The sequence below is a fragment of the Bufo bufo genome, chromosome 4 (genome assembly GCF_905171765.1).
Source record: "Bufo bufo chromosome 4, aBufBuf1.1, whole genome shotgun sequence".
NCBI lineage: Eukaryota > Metazoa > Chordata > Amphibia > Anura > Bufonidae > Bufo > Bufo bufo.
In genome coordinates, this window is record NC_053392.1 from 41,337,021 (window position 1) to 41,356,848 (window position 19,828).

The following is a 19,828-nucleotide window of genomic DNA, read 5'->3' on the forward strand; positions in this document are numbered from 1 at the left end:
ACCCTATCCCTGCTGCACTAGTATCTGCTCCCAGCACACAGGATGATACAATTAACCCTATCTCTGCTGCACTAGAATCTGCTCCCTGCACACAGGATGATACAATTAACCCTATCCCTGCTGCACTGATATCTGCTCCCTGCACACAGGATGATACAATTAACCCTATCCCAGCTGTACTGATATCTACTCCCTGCACACAGGATGATGCAATTAACCCTATCCCTGCTGCACTAGAATCTGCTCCCTACACACAGGATGATACAATTAACCCTATCCCTGCAGCACTAGAATCTGCTCCCTGCACACAGGATGATGCAATTAACCCTATCCCTGCAGCACTAGAATCTGCTCCCTGCACACAGGATGATACAATTAACCCTATCCCAGCTGTACTGATATCTACTCCCTGCACACAGGATGATGCAATTAACCCTATCCCTGCTGCACTAGTATCTGCTCCCAGCACACAGGATGATACAATTAACCCTATCTCTGCTGCACTAGAATCTGCTCCCTGCACACAGGATGATGCAATTAACCCTATCCCTGCTGCACTAGTATCTGCTCCCAGCACACAGGATGATACAATTAACCCTATCTCTGCTGCACTAGAATCTACTCCCTGCACACAGGATGATACAATTAACCCTATCTCTGCTGTACTAGAATCTGCTCCCTGCACACAGGATGATGCAATTAACCCTATTCCTTCTGCACTGATATCTACTGCCTGCACACAGGATGATGCAATTAACCCTATCCCTGCTGCACTGATATCTACTCCCTGCACACAGGATGATACAATTAACCCTATCCCTGCTGCACACATATCTGCTCCCAGCACACGAGATGATACAATTAACCCTATCCCAGCTGTACTGATATCTGCTCCCTGCACACAGGATAATACATTTAACCCTATCCCTGCTTTATGGGATATCTACTCCCTGCACACGGGATGATGCAATTAACCCTATCCCTGCTGCACACATATCTGCTCCCAGCACACAGGATGATACAATTAACCCGATCCCTGCTGCACTGATATCTACTCCCTGCACACAGGATGATATAATTAACCCTATCTCTGCTGCACTAGTATCTGCTCCCTGCACACAGGATGATGCAATTAACCCTATTCCTTCTGCACTGATATCTACTCCCTGCACACAGGACTATACAATTAACCCTATCCTTGCTGCACTGATATCCACTCTGCACACAGGATGATACAAATTAACCCTATCCCTGCTGTACTAATTTCTGCTACCTGCACACAGGACTATACAATTAACCCTATCCCTGCTGCATTGATATCTACTCTCTGCACACAGGATGATACAATTAAACCCATCCCCGCTGTACTGATTACTGCCATCTGGTCTGGAGTAATACAGAATTAGGGCTCATGCACATGAATGTGTTTTCTTTCCGTGTCCGTTCCGTTTTTTTTGCAGCCCGTATGCAGAACCATTCTTTTCAATGGGTCCGCAAAAAAAAAACGGAAGGTACTCCATGTGCATTAAGTTTCCGTATGTCCGTTCCACAAAAGAATAGAACATGTCATATTATTGTCTGCCTTACGGACAAGGATTGTACTGTTCTATTAGGGGCCGGCTGTTCCGTTCTGCAAAATACGGAATGTACATGGATGTCATCCATATTTTTGGGGGACCGCAAATGACATACGGTCATGTGCTTGAGGCCTTAACCTTATCTCTGCTGATATGAACTGACCTGCCATACTGATCAGTGACCAGGTGATGGTGGTGGATCTTTAGAGCTCTCGATAACCAGTTTTGATTTATCTCCCCATTGTCCTTTGGCGCCCCCTTTAGCTCAGTGTCAGTAATGACTGCCCCTCTCCTCAGCCGGTGTGGGTGGATAGGAGAAATGTCTTGAAAAATCATCCATTCCTGTAAATTGTCTTTTATTTCAGTTCTAGGAATGTGCGTTCCTCCTCCTAGTAAAAAACAGATTTCTCCCCACGACTCCTGCAGAGAACAAAGAGGACGTACCCTGCACAGCGCTGAGTAATGCTCCAACCTATGTATCTAATCCTACCATGTGTGATACTGTCTGCTGAGCTCTGTATCTAATCCTACCATGTGTGATACTGTCTGCTGAGCTGTGTATCTAATCCTATCATGTGTGATACTGTCTGCTTAGTGTATCTAATCCTATCATGTGTGATACTATCTGCTGAGCTGTGTATCTAATCCTATCATGTGTGATACTGTCTGCTGATCTGTGTATCTAATCCTATCATGTGTGATACTGTCTGCTGAGCTGTGTATCTAATCCTATCATGTGTGATACTGTCTGCTGAGCTGTGTATCTAATCCTATCATGTGTGATACTGTCTGCTGAGCTGTGTATCTAATCCTATCCTGTGTGATACTGTCTGCTGAGCTGTGTATCTAATCCTATCCTGTGTGATACTGTCTGCTGAGCTGTGTATCTAATCCTATCATGTGTGATACTGACTGCTGAGCTGTGTATCTAATCCTATCATGTGTGATACTGCCTGCTGAGCTGTGTATCTAATCCTATCATTTGTGATACAGTCTGCTGAGCTGTGTATCTAATGCTATCCTGTGTGATACTGTCTGCTGAGCTGTGTATCTAATCCTATCATGTGTGATACTGACTGCTGAGCTGTGTATCTAATCCTATCATGTGTGATACTGCCTGCTGAGCTGTGTATCTAATCCTATCATTTGTGATACAGTCTGCTGAGCTGTGTATCTAATGCTATCCTGTGTGATACTGTCTGCTGAGCTGTGTATCTAATCCTACCATGTGTGATACTGTCTGCTGAGCTGTGTATCTAATCCTATCCTGTGTGATACTGTCTTCTGAGCGGTGTATCTAATCCTATCATGTGTGATACTGACTGCTGAGCTGTGTATCTAATCCTATCATGTGTGATACTGCCTGCTGAGCTGTGTATCTAATCCTATCATGTGTGATACTGACTGCTGAGCTGTGTATCTAATCCTATCCTGTGTGATACTGTACGCTGAGCTGTGTATCTAATCCTATCATGTGTGATACTGTCTGCTGAGCTGTGTATCTAATCCTATCATGTGTGATACTGTCTGCTGACCTGTGTATCTAATCCTATCATGTGTGATACAGCCTGCTGAGCTGTGTATCTAATCCTATCCTGTGTGATACTGTCGGCTGAGCTGTGTATCTAATCCTATCCTGTTTGATACTGTCTGCTGAGCTGTGCATCTAATCCTATCATGTGTGATACAGCCTGCTGAGCTGTGTATCTAATCCTATCCTGTGTGATACTGCCTGCTGAGCTATGTATCTAATCCTATCCTGTGTGATACTGTCTGCTGAGCTGTGTATCTAATCCTATCCTGTGTGATACTGTCTGCTGAGCTGTGTATCTAATCCTATCCTGTGTGATACTGTCTGCTGAGCTGTGTATCTAATCCTATCATGAGTGATACTGTCTGCTGAGATGTGTATCTAATTCCATCATGTGTGATACTGTCTGCTGATATGTGTATCTAATCCTATCATGTGTGACACTGTCTGCTGAGCTGTGTATCTAATCCTATCCTGTGTGATAATGTCTGCTGAGCTGTGTATCTAATCCTATCCTGTGTGATACTGTCTGCTGAGCTGTGTATCTAATCCTATCATGAGTGATACTGTCTGCTGAGCTATGTATCTAATCCTATCCTGTGTGATAATGTCTGCTGAGCTGTGTATCTAATCCTATCCTGTTTGATACGGTCTGCTGAGCTGTGTATCTAATCCTATCATGTGTGATACTATCTGCTGATCTGTGTATCTAATCATATCATGTGTGATACTGTCTGCCGAGCTATGTATCTAATCCTATCATGTGTGATACTTTCTGCTGAGCTGTGTATCTAATCCTATCATGTGTGATACTGTCTGCTGAGCTGTGTATCTAATCCTATCATGTGTGATACTGTCTGCTGAGCTGTGTATCTAATCCTATCATGTGTGATACTGTCTGCTGAGCTGTGTATCTAATCCTACCATGTGTGATACTGTCTGCCGAGCTGTGCATCTAATCCTATCATGTGTGATACTGACTGCTGAGCTGTGTATCTAAACTTATCATGTGTGATACTGTCTGATGAGCTGTGTATCTAATCCTACCATGTGTGATACTGTCTGCTGAGCTGTGTATCTAATCCTATCATGTGTGATACTATCTGCTGAGCTGTGTATCTAATCCTATCCTGTGTGATACTGTCTGCTGAGCTGTGTATCTAATCCTATCATGTGTGATACTGTCTGCTGAGCTGTGTATCTAAGCCTATCATGTGTGATACTGACTGCTGAGCTGTGTATCTAAGCCTTTCATGTGTGATACTGTCTGCTGAGCTGTGTATCTAATCTTATCATGTGTGATACTATCTGCTGAGCTGTGTATCTAATCCTATCATGTGTGATACTGTCTGCTGAGCTGTGTATCTAATCCTATCATGTGTGATACTGTCTGCTGAGCTGTGTATCTAATCCTATCATGTGTGATACTGTCTGCTGAGCTGTGTATCTAATCCTATCCTGTGTGATACTGTCCGCAGAGCTGTGTATCTAATCCTACCATGTGTGATACTGCCTGCTGAGCTGTGTATCTAATCCTACCATGTGTGATACTGTCTGCTGAGCTGTGTATCTAATCCTACCATGTGTGATACTGTCTGCCGAGCTGTGCATCTAATCCTATCATGTGTGATACTGACTGCTGAGCTGTGTATCTAATCCTACCATGTGTGATACTGACTGCTGAGCTGTGTATCTAAACTTATCATGTGTGATACTGTCTGATGAGCTGTGTATCTAATCCTACCATGTGTGATACTGTCTGCTGAGCTGTGTATCTAATCCTATCATGTGTGATACTATCTGCTGAGCTGTGTATCTAATCCTATCCTGTGTGATACTGTCTGCTGAGCTGTGTATCTAATCCTATCATGTGTGATACTGTCTGCTGAGCTGTGTATCTAAGCCTATCATGTGTGATACTGACTGCTGAGCTGTGTATCTAAGCCTTTTATGTGTGATACTATCTGCTGAGCTGTGTATCTAATCCTATCATGTGTGATACTGCCTGCTGAGCTGTGTATCTAATCCTATCCTGTGTGATAGTGTCTGCTGAGCTGTGTATCTAATCCTATCATGTGTGATACTGTCTGCTGAGCTGTGTATCTAATCCTATCCTGTGTGATACTGACTGCTGAGCTGTGTATCTAATCCTATCATGTGTGATACTGCCTGCTGAGGTGTGTATCTAATCCTATCCTGTGTGATACTGTCCGCAGAGCTGTGTATCACGTCCTAGGTGGTGGTATTTTGTTATTAGGCTCTATAATAACTGATCGCTATGTGGCAGTATTATTTTCAACCTTTCTAAATGACTCAGTGAATGGTGGAGCACAATAACTAAGTGGTGTCATTCTATGACTATTTTTCATCAGTTCTGAGTGCCATGTGGCTCTATTATTTTATTACATTTAAAAATTTGACCACTAGGTGGTGCAATTTTGGCATTATTTTTCAAAATCACTGACCACTAGGTGGTGCCATTTTATTTCTGAGAGCCATGTGGCGCTATTATTTTGTTACTTTTTCTATGTTCTTTATTTAATTCCCGCTGACAGGCGGATGGCGTGACTCAAGGCTGTCGTGTCACTTCCCCTTTAAGACTCCGGTGCCACCCCTGAGTGGCATTGCCTGGCAGCTATTTGATGACACACCTTACTGTTGACTGCTGGCAATTAGCGATGTGAAGAGCTGCTCCAGTGACTCCATTATCTGATCCTGCTCCAATTATCCGGCTTTTAAGAGCGTGGGGGGAAGATTTCCATGTGTAATAACGTGCTGGCGGGAGACACAAACCACAAGCCGAGTCTGGCGGAGCCGGCTCCATGCGCTGGGACCGTTCCCTCAATGCTTCCTATCAGCACTCATACACTCGGGTCATCAGATGGCTGGAAACTGGTGGCCGCAACAAAAGGAGTGCAAGCTCTTGAGACCACTAGGGCCTGGCAAATCAGCACACCCTGAACTGGGGGGGGGGGGGGTAATGGGAAACCTGGCTCATAGATAATTGCACTAACGTGAATGGTAACCTCAAAGGGGTATTCCTATCTCTTAGGCCTCTTGCACACAACCGCATGGCTTTTTCAGTATTTTACGGTCCGCAAAAAATACGGATGACGTCCGTGTGCATCGTTTTTTGCGGAACGGAACAGCCGGCCCCTGATAGAAAAGTCCCATCCTTGTCCGTTATGTGGACAATAATAGGACATGTTCTATCTTTGAACGGAAATACGGAAACGGAAGGCATACGGAGTACCTTCCGTTTTTTTGCGGATCCATTGGAATGAATGTGTGCATGAGGCCCTAATAGAATTTAGACCTCTGGGGCCCCAACCAATCTGGAAAATGAAGGGGCTGCAGTGCTGGTGTAGTGCTAGGGCCCGCCAGTGCAAATACCGCCATCACTGAGGGTGGTCGGGGTGCCACCTTAGAAGAAGGCCCCTTCAGTCTCAGGACTGGTGGGGTTCTATGCCATCACTTTATGCCATGGGAATACCCCTTTAAGAGGAGGAGTTGCATGGGGCTGCCACGCGGCTGTTCCTACGGCAGTGTGGGAGCGACCTACCGTACCTGGCGGGGTAAGTGACCCCCTGACAACCTCACTAAGCTGATAGCACAAGGGAAGTTGCACCGTCCTTTGTTAAGCACTGCAGGGGGAAAAGTAAGTGAACCCCTGAATTGAGTAACCAGGACCTATTTTTCAAAACATCCGCTTGCTGCTGGTGAATGGAAACACTTTTATTCATATCCAGAAGTTGGAAACCTATACAGGCCTAAACGCTTCTCACAGCTGAGGGGCCGGTACAGTTGCATCCAGCCTACACAATGCTCTGTCAGCTGAACACATCAGCAGCGCGCACCTCTCTCTCTCCGGTTCGCTACCATGTATCAGTGCAGGTAAAACGTATACCGCCTGGATTCCAGAGGCTCGTGCAGTGAGGATACAGCTGTAGCAAACCCTCAGCTGCGAGAGGCGACACGTTGTAAAGGGTTTATAGGCTGCCAGCAAGCAGAGATGTTGAAAAGAGCACTAGAAGAAAGCTGTGGAACTTTCCAGGACACTAAGGCTAGTTCTACACAACATTTTGTCGCACCAATGTCGCGCAACAATTTTTATAATGCTAGTCACCGCAAGAGCGTGCAAGGTCACCGACCCTGAAAGGAAACGGCAACACGTGCGCCCAACACTCAAAGACTGGTCTACGATCGGCCAGCTGCCCCGCACCTGCTGACTCCCTTCTTTATCTACAGATACGGCCTTCTCCTGCCCAGCACATGTCTGATTAACCCTTCCTGTGCCACACCTGTATTATACTCCAGTCACATCTAGAGCTGTGGCAAGAGAAACCCGCTACATCTTTCCCGTGCAAGACAACAGGACGCTCACTGCTAGGTGACAATCCGCGGAGTGAGGGTCCTAGGAGTGGAAGACCCTCGCCCCGGACTGTGGAAGATGATGGCTAGAGAGAATATGACAGCATGCCAGGAAGAGATGTGTCAGTCACCGTAAACCTGGCGGTCGGTGACTCGCTGACAATGCTCGTTGCCAAGCAACTATTATTCCAGCGCAGGATCCAGACTGATACAAAGTAACAAGGCAGATCCGGCCAATAGCGAGGTGGTACTGTCAGCGTATGCCTCCATACCGCTATCTATGTACGTCCCCTGTCAGCAGTATTCATCTGCATCACTGGCTCATTCTCATGTTCTTGCTACATACATAACAGGAAACAGTCAGTGAGCAGGACCCACGTGAAACGGTTCAGCCAAAAAAACGGAATGTACTCCGTATGCATTCCATTTCCGTATTTCTGTTTTTCCGTTCCGTTAAAAGATATTATTGCCCGCCAATCACGTTCTGTGGCTCCATTCAAGTCAATGGGAAAAAAAACGGAACGCATACGAAAAGCATCCGTATGTCTTCTGTATCCGTTCCGTTTTTGCTGAACCATCTATTGAAAATATTATGCTCAGCCCAATTTTTTTATGTACCGTAATTACTGTATACTGTATATGCCATGCTTCCTTTTCCGTTTGCGATCCGCAAAAAACGGAAACCAAATGGAACGGCAAAGCCGTACGGAATCGAAAACACTACAAAAAAAAAAAAAAACTTGTCCGCTAAAAACGGCCCGCAAAACACTGAAAAATATCCGGAAACCATCGTCATGTAGGCTGCAAGCTGCTGACAAATCTTACTACAGCTTTATTTATTAGTCCGTTTTTAGCATGAAGACCCAGGAAAACAAGAATCACATAAAAGCCTAATAGTCATTACCATAACGATTACCATTTATATACACCTAATAATTAGGGATAATTCGCAGAAAACTTCGTTCTAATACTGTACGGAGCAGGAGCTCCGTACAGTATTAGAATACATTGGCTCCGATGAGACTTTGCGCAATAACTTCATAAATTCATTTGTACTGTAAAAAATGTAATTTCCCGAACTCGGGATCGGTTCCAAGTGCCAGCTTGGAACCAAACCCAAATTCGGGAAATGTTTTTTTACTGTATAAATCAATATCTGAAGTTATTATGCGAAGTCTCATCGGAGCCAATACATTCTAATACTGTACGGAGCTCCTGCTCCGTACAGTATTAGAATGAAGTTTTATGCAAATTGACTTCGGATGTTTCATCCGAAGTCGATTCGCTCATCCCTACTAATAATGACAATGTACATAACATTACATTACTTATCCTGTACTGATCCTGAGTTACATCCTGTATTATACTCCAGAGCTGCACTCACTATTCTGCTGGTGGAGTCACTGTGTACATACATTACATTACTTATCCTGTACTGATCCTGAGTTACATCCTGCATTATACTCCAGAGCTGCACTCACTATTCTGCTGGTGCAGTCACTGTGTACATACATTACATTACTTATCCTGTACTGATCCTGAGTTACATCCTGTATTATACTCCAGAGCTGCACTCACTATTCTGCTGGTGCAGTCACTGTGTACATACATTACATTACTTATACTGTACTGATCCTGAGTTACATCCTGTATTATACTCCAGAGCTGCACTCACTATTCTGCTGGAGGAGTCACTGTGTACATACATTACATTACTTATCCTGTACTGATCCCGAGTTACATCCTGTATTATACTCCAGAGCTGCACTCACTATTCTGCTGGTGCAGTCACTGTGTACATACATTACATTACTTATCCTGTACTGATCCCGAGTTACATCCTGTATTATACTCCAGAGCTGCACTCACTATTCTGCTGGTGCAGTCACTGTGTACATACATTACATTACTTATCCTGTACTGATCCTGAGTCACATCCTGTATTATACTCCAGAGCTGCACTCACTATTCTGCTGGTGGAGTCACTGTGTACATACATTACATTACTTATCCTGTACTGATCCTGAGTTACATCCTGTATTATACTCCAGAGCTGCACTCACTGTTCTGCTGGTGCAGTCACTGTGTACATACATTACATTACTTATCCTGTACTGATCCTGAGTTACATCCTGTATTATACTCCAGAGCTGCACTCACTATTCTGCTGGAGGAGTCACTGTGTACATACATTACATTACTTATCCTGTACTGATCCTGAGTTACATCCTGTATTATACTCCAGAGCTGCACTCACTATTCTGCTGGAGGAGTCACTGTGTACATATATTACTTATCCTGTACTGATCCTGAGTTACATCCTGTATTATACTCCAGAGCTGCACTCACTGTTCTGCTGATATAGATCCTGTATTATATCTTGCACTATATTATACAGCAGATCTCCTAGGGGTCCACAGGGAACACCCTGCAATACTGGCACGGCTCTGCTACATCTATACGCACACACATACGGGGTTGACGTACCTCTAAGAGGAGAGGACCCAGAGACTCCTTCTCGATGACGCCCCCGCTGCTGGACGAGATGTCAGATTTCTGAACATCGTCATCAGCGCCCAAAACTTTCTCTGTAACAGAAGGGTTAATCGGTATCAGTGCTCGGTACATGTAGCGCTTGTGCAGTCATGAATAACCTACATATGAAGACACAGGACACAGCTCTGACCCTAGGAGCTTACAATCTAATCATTGTGGGAACTGGAATGGAGCTTATGTTAGGGTTAACCAGTGCACTGCTGGAGGCACAGGTTGGGGGTCAGACATTAGGCATCGGTGATGGAACATTACATCCCGCAGCTGAGAGTTTGTTACAGTTGTATCCAGTCTAGACAATCCTCTGAAGCAGCACAAATCTCTCTCCTGTCCGGTTCGTTACAATGTATCAGTCAGTTTACCTGGCAGAGGATTGCCTAGACTGGATACAACTGTAGCGAACTCTCAGCTGTGAGAAGTATTAGCTCAGGAATCTCTGCTTGCTATAAATGAATGGAAGCACTCATGCAGAGTATATGACTTGACACTTCTCACAGCCAGGGGGGCAGTTTGTTACAATGTATCAGCGCAGGTAACCAGAGGATTGTCTTACCGCGTGTCAGGGTAGAAGACGGTTAGATTTACCGCTCTGGGAAAGCTGGGTGACACCCTATAGGTGAGCTCTGGAGGCTCTGATGAGATGGACGTGGCAGCGGAGTGCCACCCACAGACACTTACAGTAATATGACATTTCATTAGATGCCAATCCGGAAGTTTCTATCTCTTGAAAGCACTTGCTGCAGCGCGCCGGGTGCCAAGAGCCCTGGGGCAGGCGGGGCGGCCGGGGAGGAAGACGAGCCGTGATTGAGGGGAAAGGGAAGCAGTGGCGGAAGCTCAGGAAATCCGTCTGCGTCTGGCTATTTTGGGACAGTGCCACCCGAGGGGACGTCCAGCGCCAGGAGCCCCATAGACTGGTGGTCTCCAAACTGGCGCACTTCTGTGAGTGCAAAACGACATCAGCCAGGACATGCTGGGAGTTCTACATTGGCAAGATTGCATAGATTGAGCATGGCGGACCCCTATATTCATAGAGGAAAGGGGGCGACCACTACTATGGGCTGAGCATGGGAAAAAGACGCAAGTACCCCGGGCGCTCTGCAACGCCTGGCACAAAGTACCCCCAGGTCTATGATCAGGAGAGCATGAGGCCTCCATCACCCCTCCTCCTCGTGGTGCCAGCCTATGCCCTGTATGGCATCATGTGAGCACAGTATGGATGTATAACCCTCATCATTCAGGGTAAGTGTTTTCCTGCCCCTCGACCTCCGAGCAGAGCCCCTTTACTTGTACCTCCAGCCCACCATCTTTTCTAAAGGGTTACTCTTCATAAAGAGGTTCCGCAGCAGCTGGACTTGTAATAGTCCTATAATGGTATATAGATGTCACAGGATCCGGAGGAGCAGCGTCCATCCTGACGTCGACTACTTCCCCATGATCCGTATTTATTACCAGCCAATGGGAGCGTGGCTCAGGCGATGCTTTCTGTATAGTTACAATAGGAAGACAATAGCCGGAGGGTATGGAGAAGGCGGCGGTTCATGTGAGGACAATGCAGTGTCACCGGCGGGGGAGGGGGTCCGTCAGTAGCCTGCACCACAGACCGGCGCTCTCTGCCATCGGATTCGCATCATTTACAAACATCTGGCGCCTGATTCCTCGTTTGTATCCACTGGATTGTAACGTATCCGGCACATTCTGGTAATCTGGCACAAACAGCCTGTGCCGGATTATCAGACTCCCCCCTAACCAGTCTCAGAGTCTGGATGCTGGAGGAAAGACGCTGAGATACAAAGGGTTAAATGCCAGTTGTCTGGAACCACTGCCACCCCAGTACAGGTGACGCGGTCACAGCACCCGGAGGCGAGGGCTCCCCATTTATTATCTACAATTAATTAGTCTGCTGGCGGATGGTATTTTAATTTGTGGATGTGAATTACCCGAAAAATCCAATGATCCGTCATCATGATAGTATCGTGAGACATACTGGAGTATTATAACCTGAGGATACAGCCAGCGGACGATAGACAGATATTAGATAGATAGATAGATAGATAGATAGATAGATAGATAGATAATAGATAGAAAGATAGATAGATAGATAGATAGATAGATAGATAGATAATAGATAGATAGATAGATAATAGATAGATAATAGATAGATAATAGATAGATAGATAGATAGATAATAGATAGATAATAGATAGATGATAGATAGATAATAGATAGATAGATAATAGATAGATAATAGATAGATAGATAATAGATAGATAGATAGATAATAGATAGATAATAGATAGATAATAGATAATAGATAATAGATAGATAATAGATAGATAATAGATAGATAGATAGATAGATAGATAATAGATAGATAATAGATAGATAATAGATAGATAATAGATAGATAGATAATAGATAGATAATAGATAGATAGATAATAGATAATAGATAGATAATAGATAATAGATAGATAATAGATAGATAATAGATAATAGATAGATAGATAATAGATAGATAATAGATAATAGATGGATAATAGATAGATAATAGATAATAGATAGATAATAGATAGATAATAGATAATAGATAGATAATAGATAGATAGATAGATAGATAATAGATAGATAATAGATGATAGATGGATAATAGATAGATAATAGATAATAGATAGATAATAGATAGATAATAGATAATAGATAATAGATAGATAATAGATAGATAGATAGATAGATAATAGATAGATAATAGATGATAGATGGATAATAGATAGATAATAGATAATAGATAATAGATAGATAGATAATAGATAGATAATAGATAGATAATAGATAGATAGATAGATAATAGATGGATAATAGATAGATAATAGATAATAGATAGATAATAGATAGATAATAGATAGATAGATAATAGATAGATAATAGATAGATAATAGATAATAGATAATAGATAGATAGATAGATAATAGATGGATAATAGATAGATAATCGATGATAGATAATAGATAGATAGATAATAGATAGATAATAGATAATAGATAGATAGATAATAGATAATAGATAGATAGATAATAGATAATAGATAGATAATAGATAATAGATGGATAATAGATAGATAGATAGATAATAGATAGATAGATAGATAATAGATAGATAATAGATAGATAATCGATGATAGATAATAGATAGATAGATAATAGATAGATAATAGATAATAGATAGATAGATAATAGATAATAGATAATAGATAGATAATAGATAATAGATGGATAATAGATAATAGATAGATAGATAATAGATAATAGATAGATAATAGATAGATAATAGATAGATAGATAGATAGATAGATAATAGATAGATAGATAGATAATAGATAGATAATAGATAGATAATCGATGATAGATAATAGATAGATAGATAATAGATAGATAATAGATAATAGATAGATAGATAATAGATAATAGATAATAGATAGATAATAGATAATAGATGGATAATAGATAATAGATGGATAATAGATAATAGATAGATAATAGATAGATAGATAGATAGATAGATAGATAATAGATAGATAGATAGATAGATAATAGATAGATAATAGATAGATAATCGATGATAGATAATAGATAGATAATAGATAGATAGATAATAGATAATAGATAATAGATAGATAATAGATAATAGATGGATAATAGATAGATAGATAATAGATAGATAATAGATAGATAATAGATAGATAATAGATAATAGATAGATAATAGATAGATAATAGATAGATAGATAATAGATAGATAATAGATAGATAGATAATAGATAATAGATAGATAATAGATAATAGATAATAGATAGATAATAGATAATAGATGGATATGGGCAGCACGGTGGGGTTCTAGGTTTAAATCCAACCAAGGACAACATCTGTATGTTCCCCCCGTGTTTCCTCCGGGTTCTCCGGTTTCAGGACCTTAGATTGTGCGCTCCACCGCGGACAGCCCGATGCTAATGTCTGTAAAGCGCTGCGGAATATAACAGCGCAATATAAGTGCAGATAATAAATAAACCCATGGACTGATGGTTAGATATTCCCCCTCCTCTACCAGATCCCATCTTACTGACTGATTTCCTGGCCGTTCAGTCACAGATGGAGGATTGTATATTTTCTCACACTTGAATTTTTGCGTCCATCCAGTAATGCGGAATAACCGCCAGATTACCGGAATTCTGCAATATCTCTGAAATGTCCCCTTTAAATGAATGAATGTGACGATATCTGGATCTGAGTCCAGAGATAGCCGGCGCCCCCCCCTTCCCTCCCCCCCCCCAGACCCCCGCACTGCTGATCTCGACCCATTTTAAAGGAGCCGGTTCCCCGTGTTGCTTAGGCTCTAATTACTATTGATGGAGCGGCCGCCGGTGCGAGAGGAGTGTTTAACCTTAATGAGCTTTTTCATTTCGAGAAAAGAAAACACATATCGGAGGGGAGCGCGGGCCCCGCAGAGAGCAAACGCGCAGCAATTAGCAATTAGTACACCTAGGGAGCCCCGCTCGAGAGGAGGCTGGTAATGCAATCGCCCAGGTTCGGTTACATCACGCCGAGCGAAGAGGCTAATTAAAGGGGGTGGCATAAAGTAGGGCAGAGACGCTCTATCTGCAGCTAAATAAATCACTGATTCTTTTATTCCTGAACTGCACGCAGCTCCGGGTACGTGGCAGTTTTTTAAGCAGCATTAATTAAACAGTCTGAGCAGCAAACGTTAACCTGGCGCCGTTCCAACCCAGGAGGCATACAATGGCATCCTTACCAACTCACACTGAAGTATGACTTTAAGGAACGGAGCAACTTAGGCTAGGTCTCGGCAGTGCGCTGCACAGGTTCTTGCGGTCACCTGATGGCAGCGATTTGGCCGGAGCCCTTGTCATATCTGATTTGCAAAAATGGTCACTTTCTTGCAAAACAGCGCCACATCTGTCCACAGGTCTTGTGTGGTATTGCATCCACGGAAATGAGCTGCAATGCCAATCACAACCCACAGACAGGTGTTTGGCGCTGTTTCTGGAAGAAAGCGGCAATGCGTTTCTATTCCTGGGCTACCAGAATTTCAGCTTTAAATGGAAAATGACCCGATACGTTGTTTTTGCGTAAATAGGTTATAATCTGCTGTTTCTTTGCCCATAGTGGTTGTCACCCAATTTCCCTAGAGGCCCGAATGGCATTTAAAGTTGCACAGTTCAATGACTATTTCTTACTGATCTGTGTCGGTCTTCACTGTCATTCAGAGAATTCTATTCATGAGCGCAACCATAGGCTCGATATAGTCTGAACCCCTCCCCTAGCTTATATTATAAGCGGCGAAGAGGTGAAAAGCATTCTGGGATACTGTGAAAGCCTTCATATGACCTGCAAAATCGGTGTCTGGTTGCCTATAGTTATTGGAGGTCAGCCAGATGTTAAGAGGTAAATTTTAGCAGCTAGCTACTTCTAAATCCTCATTTGCTCCTCAAGGGAGGATACCTGATCCTTGCTCCTCAGGGGAGGAGCTATAGGGGGATTCAAGTGTTACACAGGAGGAGAAAATCAGCACTATAAACAATGTAGAACAGGTGTGGGGGGCGTGACAAATTGTGCAGCGGCTTGACCCTACCTCCTGTCATCTGCTCCCAAAACGAGAATACATAGGAGCGCAGGTGTCACGTATGTAACCGAATAGAGAGCGTGGAGAATCACACGGCATTTTCAGAGGAGATATACTGTATAATTTACTGCTCGGAGCTGGCTGCCTGCCCAGGATACTGTAACACGGGAAGGCAGCAAGCCACCATCCCAAATTCTTATCCGCCCCAAACCCCCATAGTCCTGCTGCTTATGCAACCTGAAGAATCTATACGACTGATCTCATCCAGAGGACCCCCCCCCGCCCCCGCCATGTTATCGACAAGAAATAGGAACAGGGGCAGGATGACAATGAGGGCTGGAAATTCGAGAGATAGCCTGCTCTTAATGAATAGCTTTGGCGCCGTAGTGTCTTAAACTTAACCTGTTGGGGCTTCGTTAACGAGTACGTAGGAAATGGTCGTTAAAATGGAACAAAAGATTGAACCAAATGGCGCTCTCGAAAAAGAAAGAAGGATATCATCAAGACCGTTCCTCCGAGATGGAGAGAATAAGAGCATTTTACTAGCAGATAAAACTACATGCCGGGTGAGGAACCAAAAAGTGATGGGGCAGGAGGTCTTGAAGACCACTCATTTAGGGTAGAAGTTCACGCTCACGTGAAGACAATCAGAGCTGTTTGATGACGGATGGATGTTTGGTCTACAGCCTTCTGTAGATAATCCTGGATGGCTCGCCACCTGGTCATCCTTAGCGGTGCACCGCAAAAATTCAACTCAATCGTCGATGGTTCCCTCAGACACAAAAACATGAAGAACCTGAGGTGGGTTAGAAGATGATCCTCAGATATCTATAGGCGGTCCGTTAGTACCATGATGCTCCATGCCCGCTGCCATACCACTGTCCTGGGTGGGCATTGCATCACTCACCTAGCTCGGCAGATAGGTTTTTGGTGCTTTCTTCTAGCGGGGATGGCTGCGGTACTCCTGTGTCCCATATTGGAGGCCAGAGCCAGAACCCTTTATTGAGGTTAAAGGTTAAAAACCAGAGGATTTCCACAATCATGCCCTTAGGACTGGCCCACAGTCAAACGGTTAGTTGGTACAGTGGGTCCACACCCAATACCTGTTACAATGGCTATCATCAGAGAAAGCATGGCTCTAAGGGTGGGTGGGTTTTATGCCTCCATTTGACGTATACGTTACAAAAACGCAGCACACAACGTTCTAGTATCCTGCAAAGTCCGGTAAAAAAATGTGTACGATTCTTTTTTTTTTTTACAATGGTAAAAAGTCAACTTTTTATTTATTTTTATTTTTTTACAATGGAACTCTATGATGAACGGATCAGGGGCGTGGATTAGCGGGACCTGGGGCCGTGGGTTTTAAGTTCGTCTTTTGAGGGTGGACACATTGTGGCAGGGGGCGTGTCTGGGCTCCTTCCTGCAAGAGTGACACCCCTCTGGGCACCTTACTGGCTCATTTGCATACCAAATAAACTGAATTTTCAGAGGATAAAAACATCTATTGCTGGAACAAAAGCACATCTGGAAACAAGGTACTAAGTGCTATTAGGCCATGGCTTTACTGCAATAGCAATTATCCTGGTGACAGATTTCCTTTAAAGCTCTCCTACAGCAGTGAAGAAAAATGTCTGGGTTGTTATGGAAACCTGGAGTAAAACTGTGTATGTGGAGGCTGGAGGACCTGCCAGCTTCTATTGGCTGATAATGGTCATGTGACCAGGCTTCTATTGGCTAATGCCTTTATTGGGACTATCTCAGGAACAGTACATCCTAGAGAGCTGAGTCCTGGTCTAAAACCTTCCCAGACACCTGATGTACCTGTGTGCCAAATTTCGTGATTGTAAATGCAACGGTGCGGATTCCTTTAGCGGACATACACACACACATACACTCAGCTTTATATATTAGATTGGGAGATAAGCAGCTGCAGGGGTCTCGTCGGAAGCTCATCTCCCCCTGCGCTCACTGATAGCTGGGTCTCTGCAATGGCGTGGCGATATGTCCACTTATGTAATTAAAGTTGAATCATTGTATAACCAAGTTGTAGATCTTTGCTTGCTGTCAGTGAACGGGAACATTCTAGTCTGCAGTTCATATACACCCCTACGCCTGACAACTGTATCCAGTCTGTTCGATCTTCTTTGTGCTAAACAATCTAGGCATCAGGTGGATACATTCTACCTGCACTGATACAATGTAACACACTATAATGGCAGAGATTTGCCTTACTAATGTCTTAGCTCACAAGAAGATGGTCTGGATATAAATGGCATATTAGGTCTGTGCAGGATTTCAGACCCTGGATGTAAATTATATTGTTCCTATTCACAGACAGAGAATTTGAAAAAAAGGGCGAAGAATTGACACAAAGTTTATAAGAAAGTTGTACAACTTATAATTTTACAATGAATAGAACTGGCTGAGCCTTGCAGGATATGTGGTGGCTTCGGAAAGTGGTGGAGCGTGAGATTCTGTTGGTGGAATTATGTTCCTCTCCGGGGCGCTCTCCTTGCCCTTGAGCTATATTTAAGCTGACGTGTCAGATGCTAATGACCCTTCTATTGGCATAATTAATGAGTGCGCTGCTTCTATAGATTCCATTCGCTGGTTGTCAATACAGGGATAATGTTGTGGTGGGGGTGGGGTGACTGGAGAGCCCATTGCGGTCCCTGAAACTATGCACTAAGATCAGGCAAAATAATTCTCAGGTATTTAGAGATGTTACAATGTCCACCCTAAAATATGTCGCTGAATAGGCACAAAAATAACCTGATCTTCCTCATTTCGCCACAGTGCTCAAGAAAACTTGAAATGACTGAGGCAATATTCTCTATTGAAGCTTTAAAGGGGTTGTCTCACCTGGGACATTGGTGGCATATCACTAGGATATGTCAGAGGTGGGACCTGCACCGATCTCTAGAACGGAACCCCCAAAGTGAAGGAGAGAACACTGCGCATGCATGGCTACCCTCCACTCATTTCTATAGGCGTGCCGAAAATTGCCGATCGCTGAAAATTGTCGATCGTGAATGGAGCGGTGGCCGCGCTTGTGCCGTGTGCTCTCCATTCATTTCCATGGGACCTTGAAGATAGCCGAGCTCGCCTCTAGGCTATTTTACGGCATTCCCATAGAAACAAATAGAGGGCGGCCCCGCCTACATGGTGCTCTCTCTTTCACTTTGAGGGCTCCGTTCTAGAGATAGGTGTAGGTCCCAGAGGTGACCTACCCTAGCAATATGCCAACCAATGTCTCAGAAGAGACAAGCCCTTTAAGGACAGAATCTTTGAAAATAAGCTGATTACAAGCTGATCTCAGAGATCAGCTGTGATCTATGGAGGAACTTAGCAGGAAGTGTTCAATTCTCCTACAGCGCCACCACAGGGAAAAGGAAGTATTACCACATTCTCATTTACGGATGAGCATTAGATGACTGCCTAGACTGGATAAAATTGTAACAAACCCTCAGCAGTGCAGATATGAAGTGGGTCTTTTAGGATCTAGGAGTTCTGCAAGATATCAGTGCTGGGACACAGGGAGGGAACTTCCATCTGTGTGAGGTCCACGGGGAACGTTACAGTTTAACCGCTGAGTAATGAAAAAAAAAAAAAAAACTTCTTATCAGTTTGAAGTTTTTACCTTGAGAAATAATTTCCCCTTCAGCACAGAGAGACGCGTTCACACGTTTTGAAGATTGTCGCCTCAGGAGATTGGACTTGGAATGATGACAGGATATGTATACTTGCTACACTGCTATTCAGACTGCTTGTGGGAGGGTTAAAATTACAAAAACTGCCCCCCCCACTACCCATAAACTCAAATAAAGCCACATAGGTAGGTACATTAGGTTTATGTTAAGTTACCAATATTTTAGTTATGTCAGCAGCACAGACTAGGAAGGAAGCAGCTCTCTCTTCCCCTCTCTCAGCAAGAAGTCCCAGCACAGCTGAATTAAATCCAGCCAATGTGCTACCTATAAACCCAGTCCTGTCTCTCTACGTCTCTGGAGCTGGAGACCCTCCCTCAGTGCCAACCGTATACCAAAGGAGGAACTTAGTTAGGACTTTCAGTTATATAAAAAAAAAAGTGGACCAGATGCAAAATGTGACATTCAGTCCTGTTTTAGTGACACTGCTGTCGGATGATGATGTCCCATACTATCC

The 19,828-nt window shown here is 43.5% G+C and overlaps 1 protein-coding gene across 5 annotated transcripts in view; it reads right to left on the minus strand.

Moving 5' to 3' along the window:
- The window catches only part of NCOA1 (nuclear receptor coactivator 1), a 345,294-nt gene that overhangs the window by 54,718 nt on the left and 270,748 nt on the right, over positions 1–19,828 (minus strand). For all 5 annotated transcript variants that reach the window (XM_040427133.1, XM_040427136.1, XM_040427135.1 and 2 more), the window contains one exon: positions 9,967–10,067. In XM_040427133.1, coding sequence (XP_040283067.1) covers positions 9,967–10,067 — 101 coding nt within the window. The remainder of the gene's footprint in view (positions 1–9,966; positions 10,068–19,828) is intronic.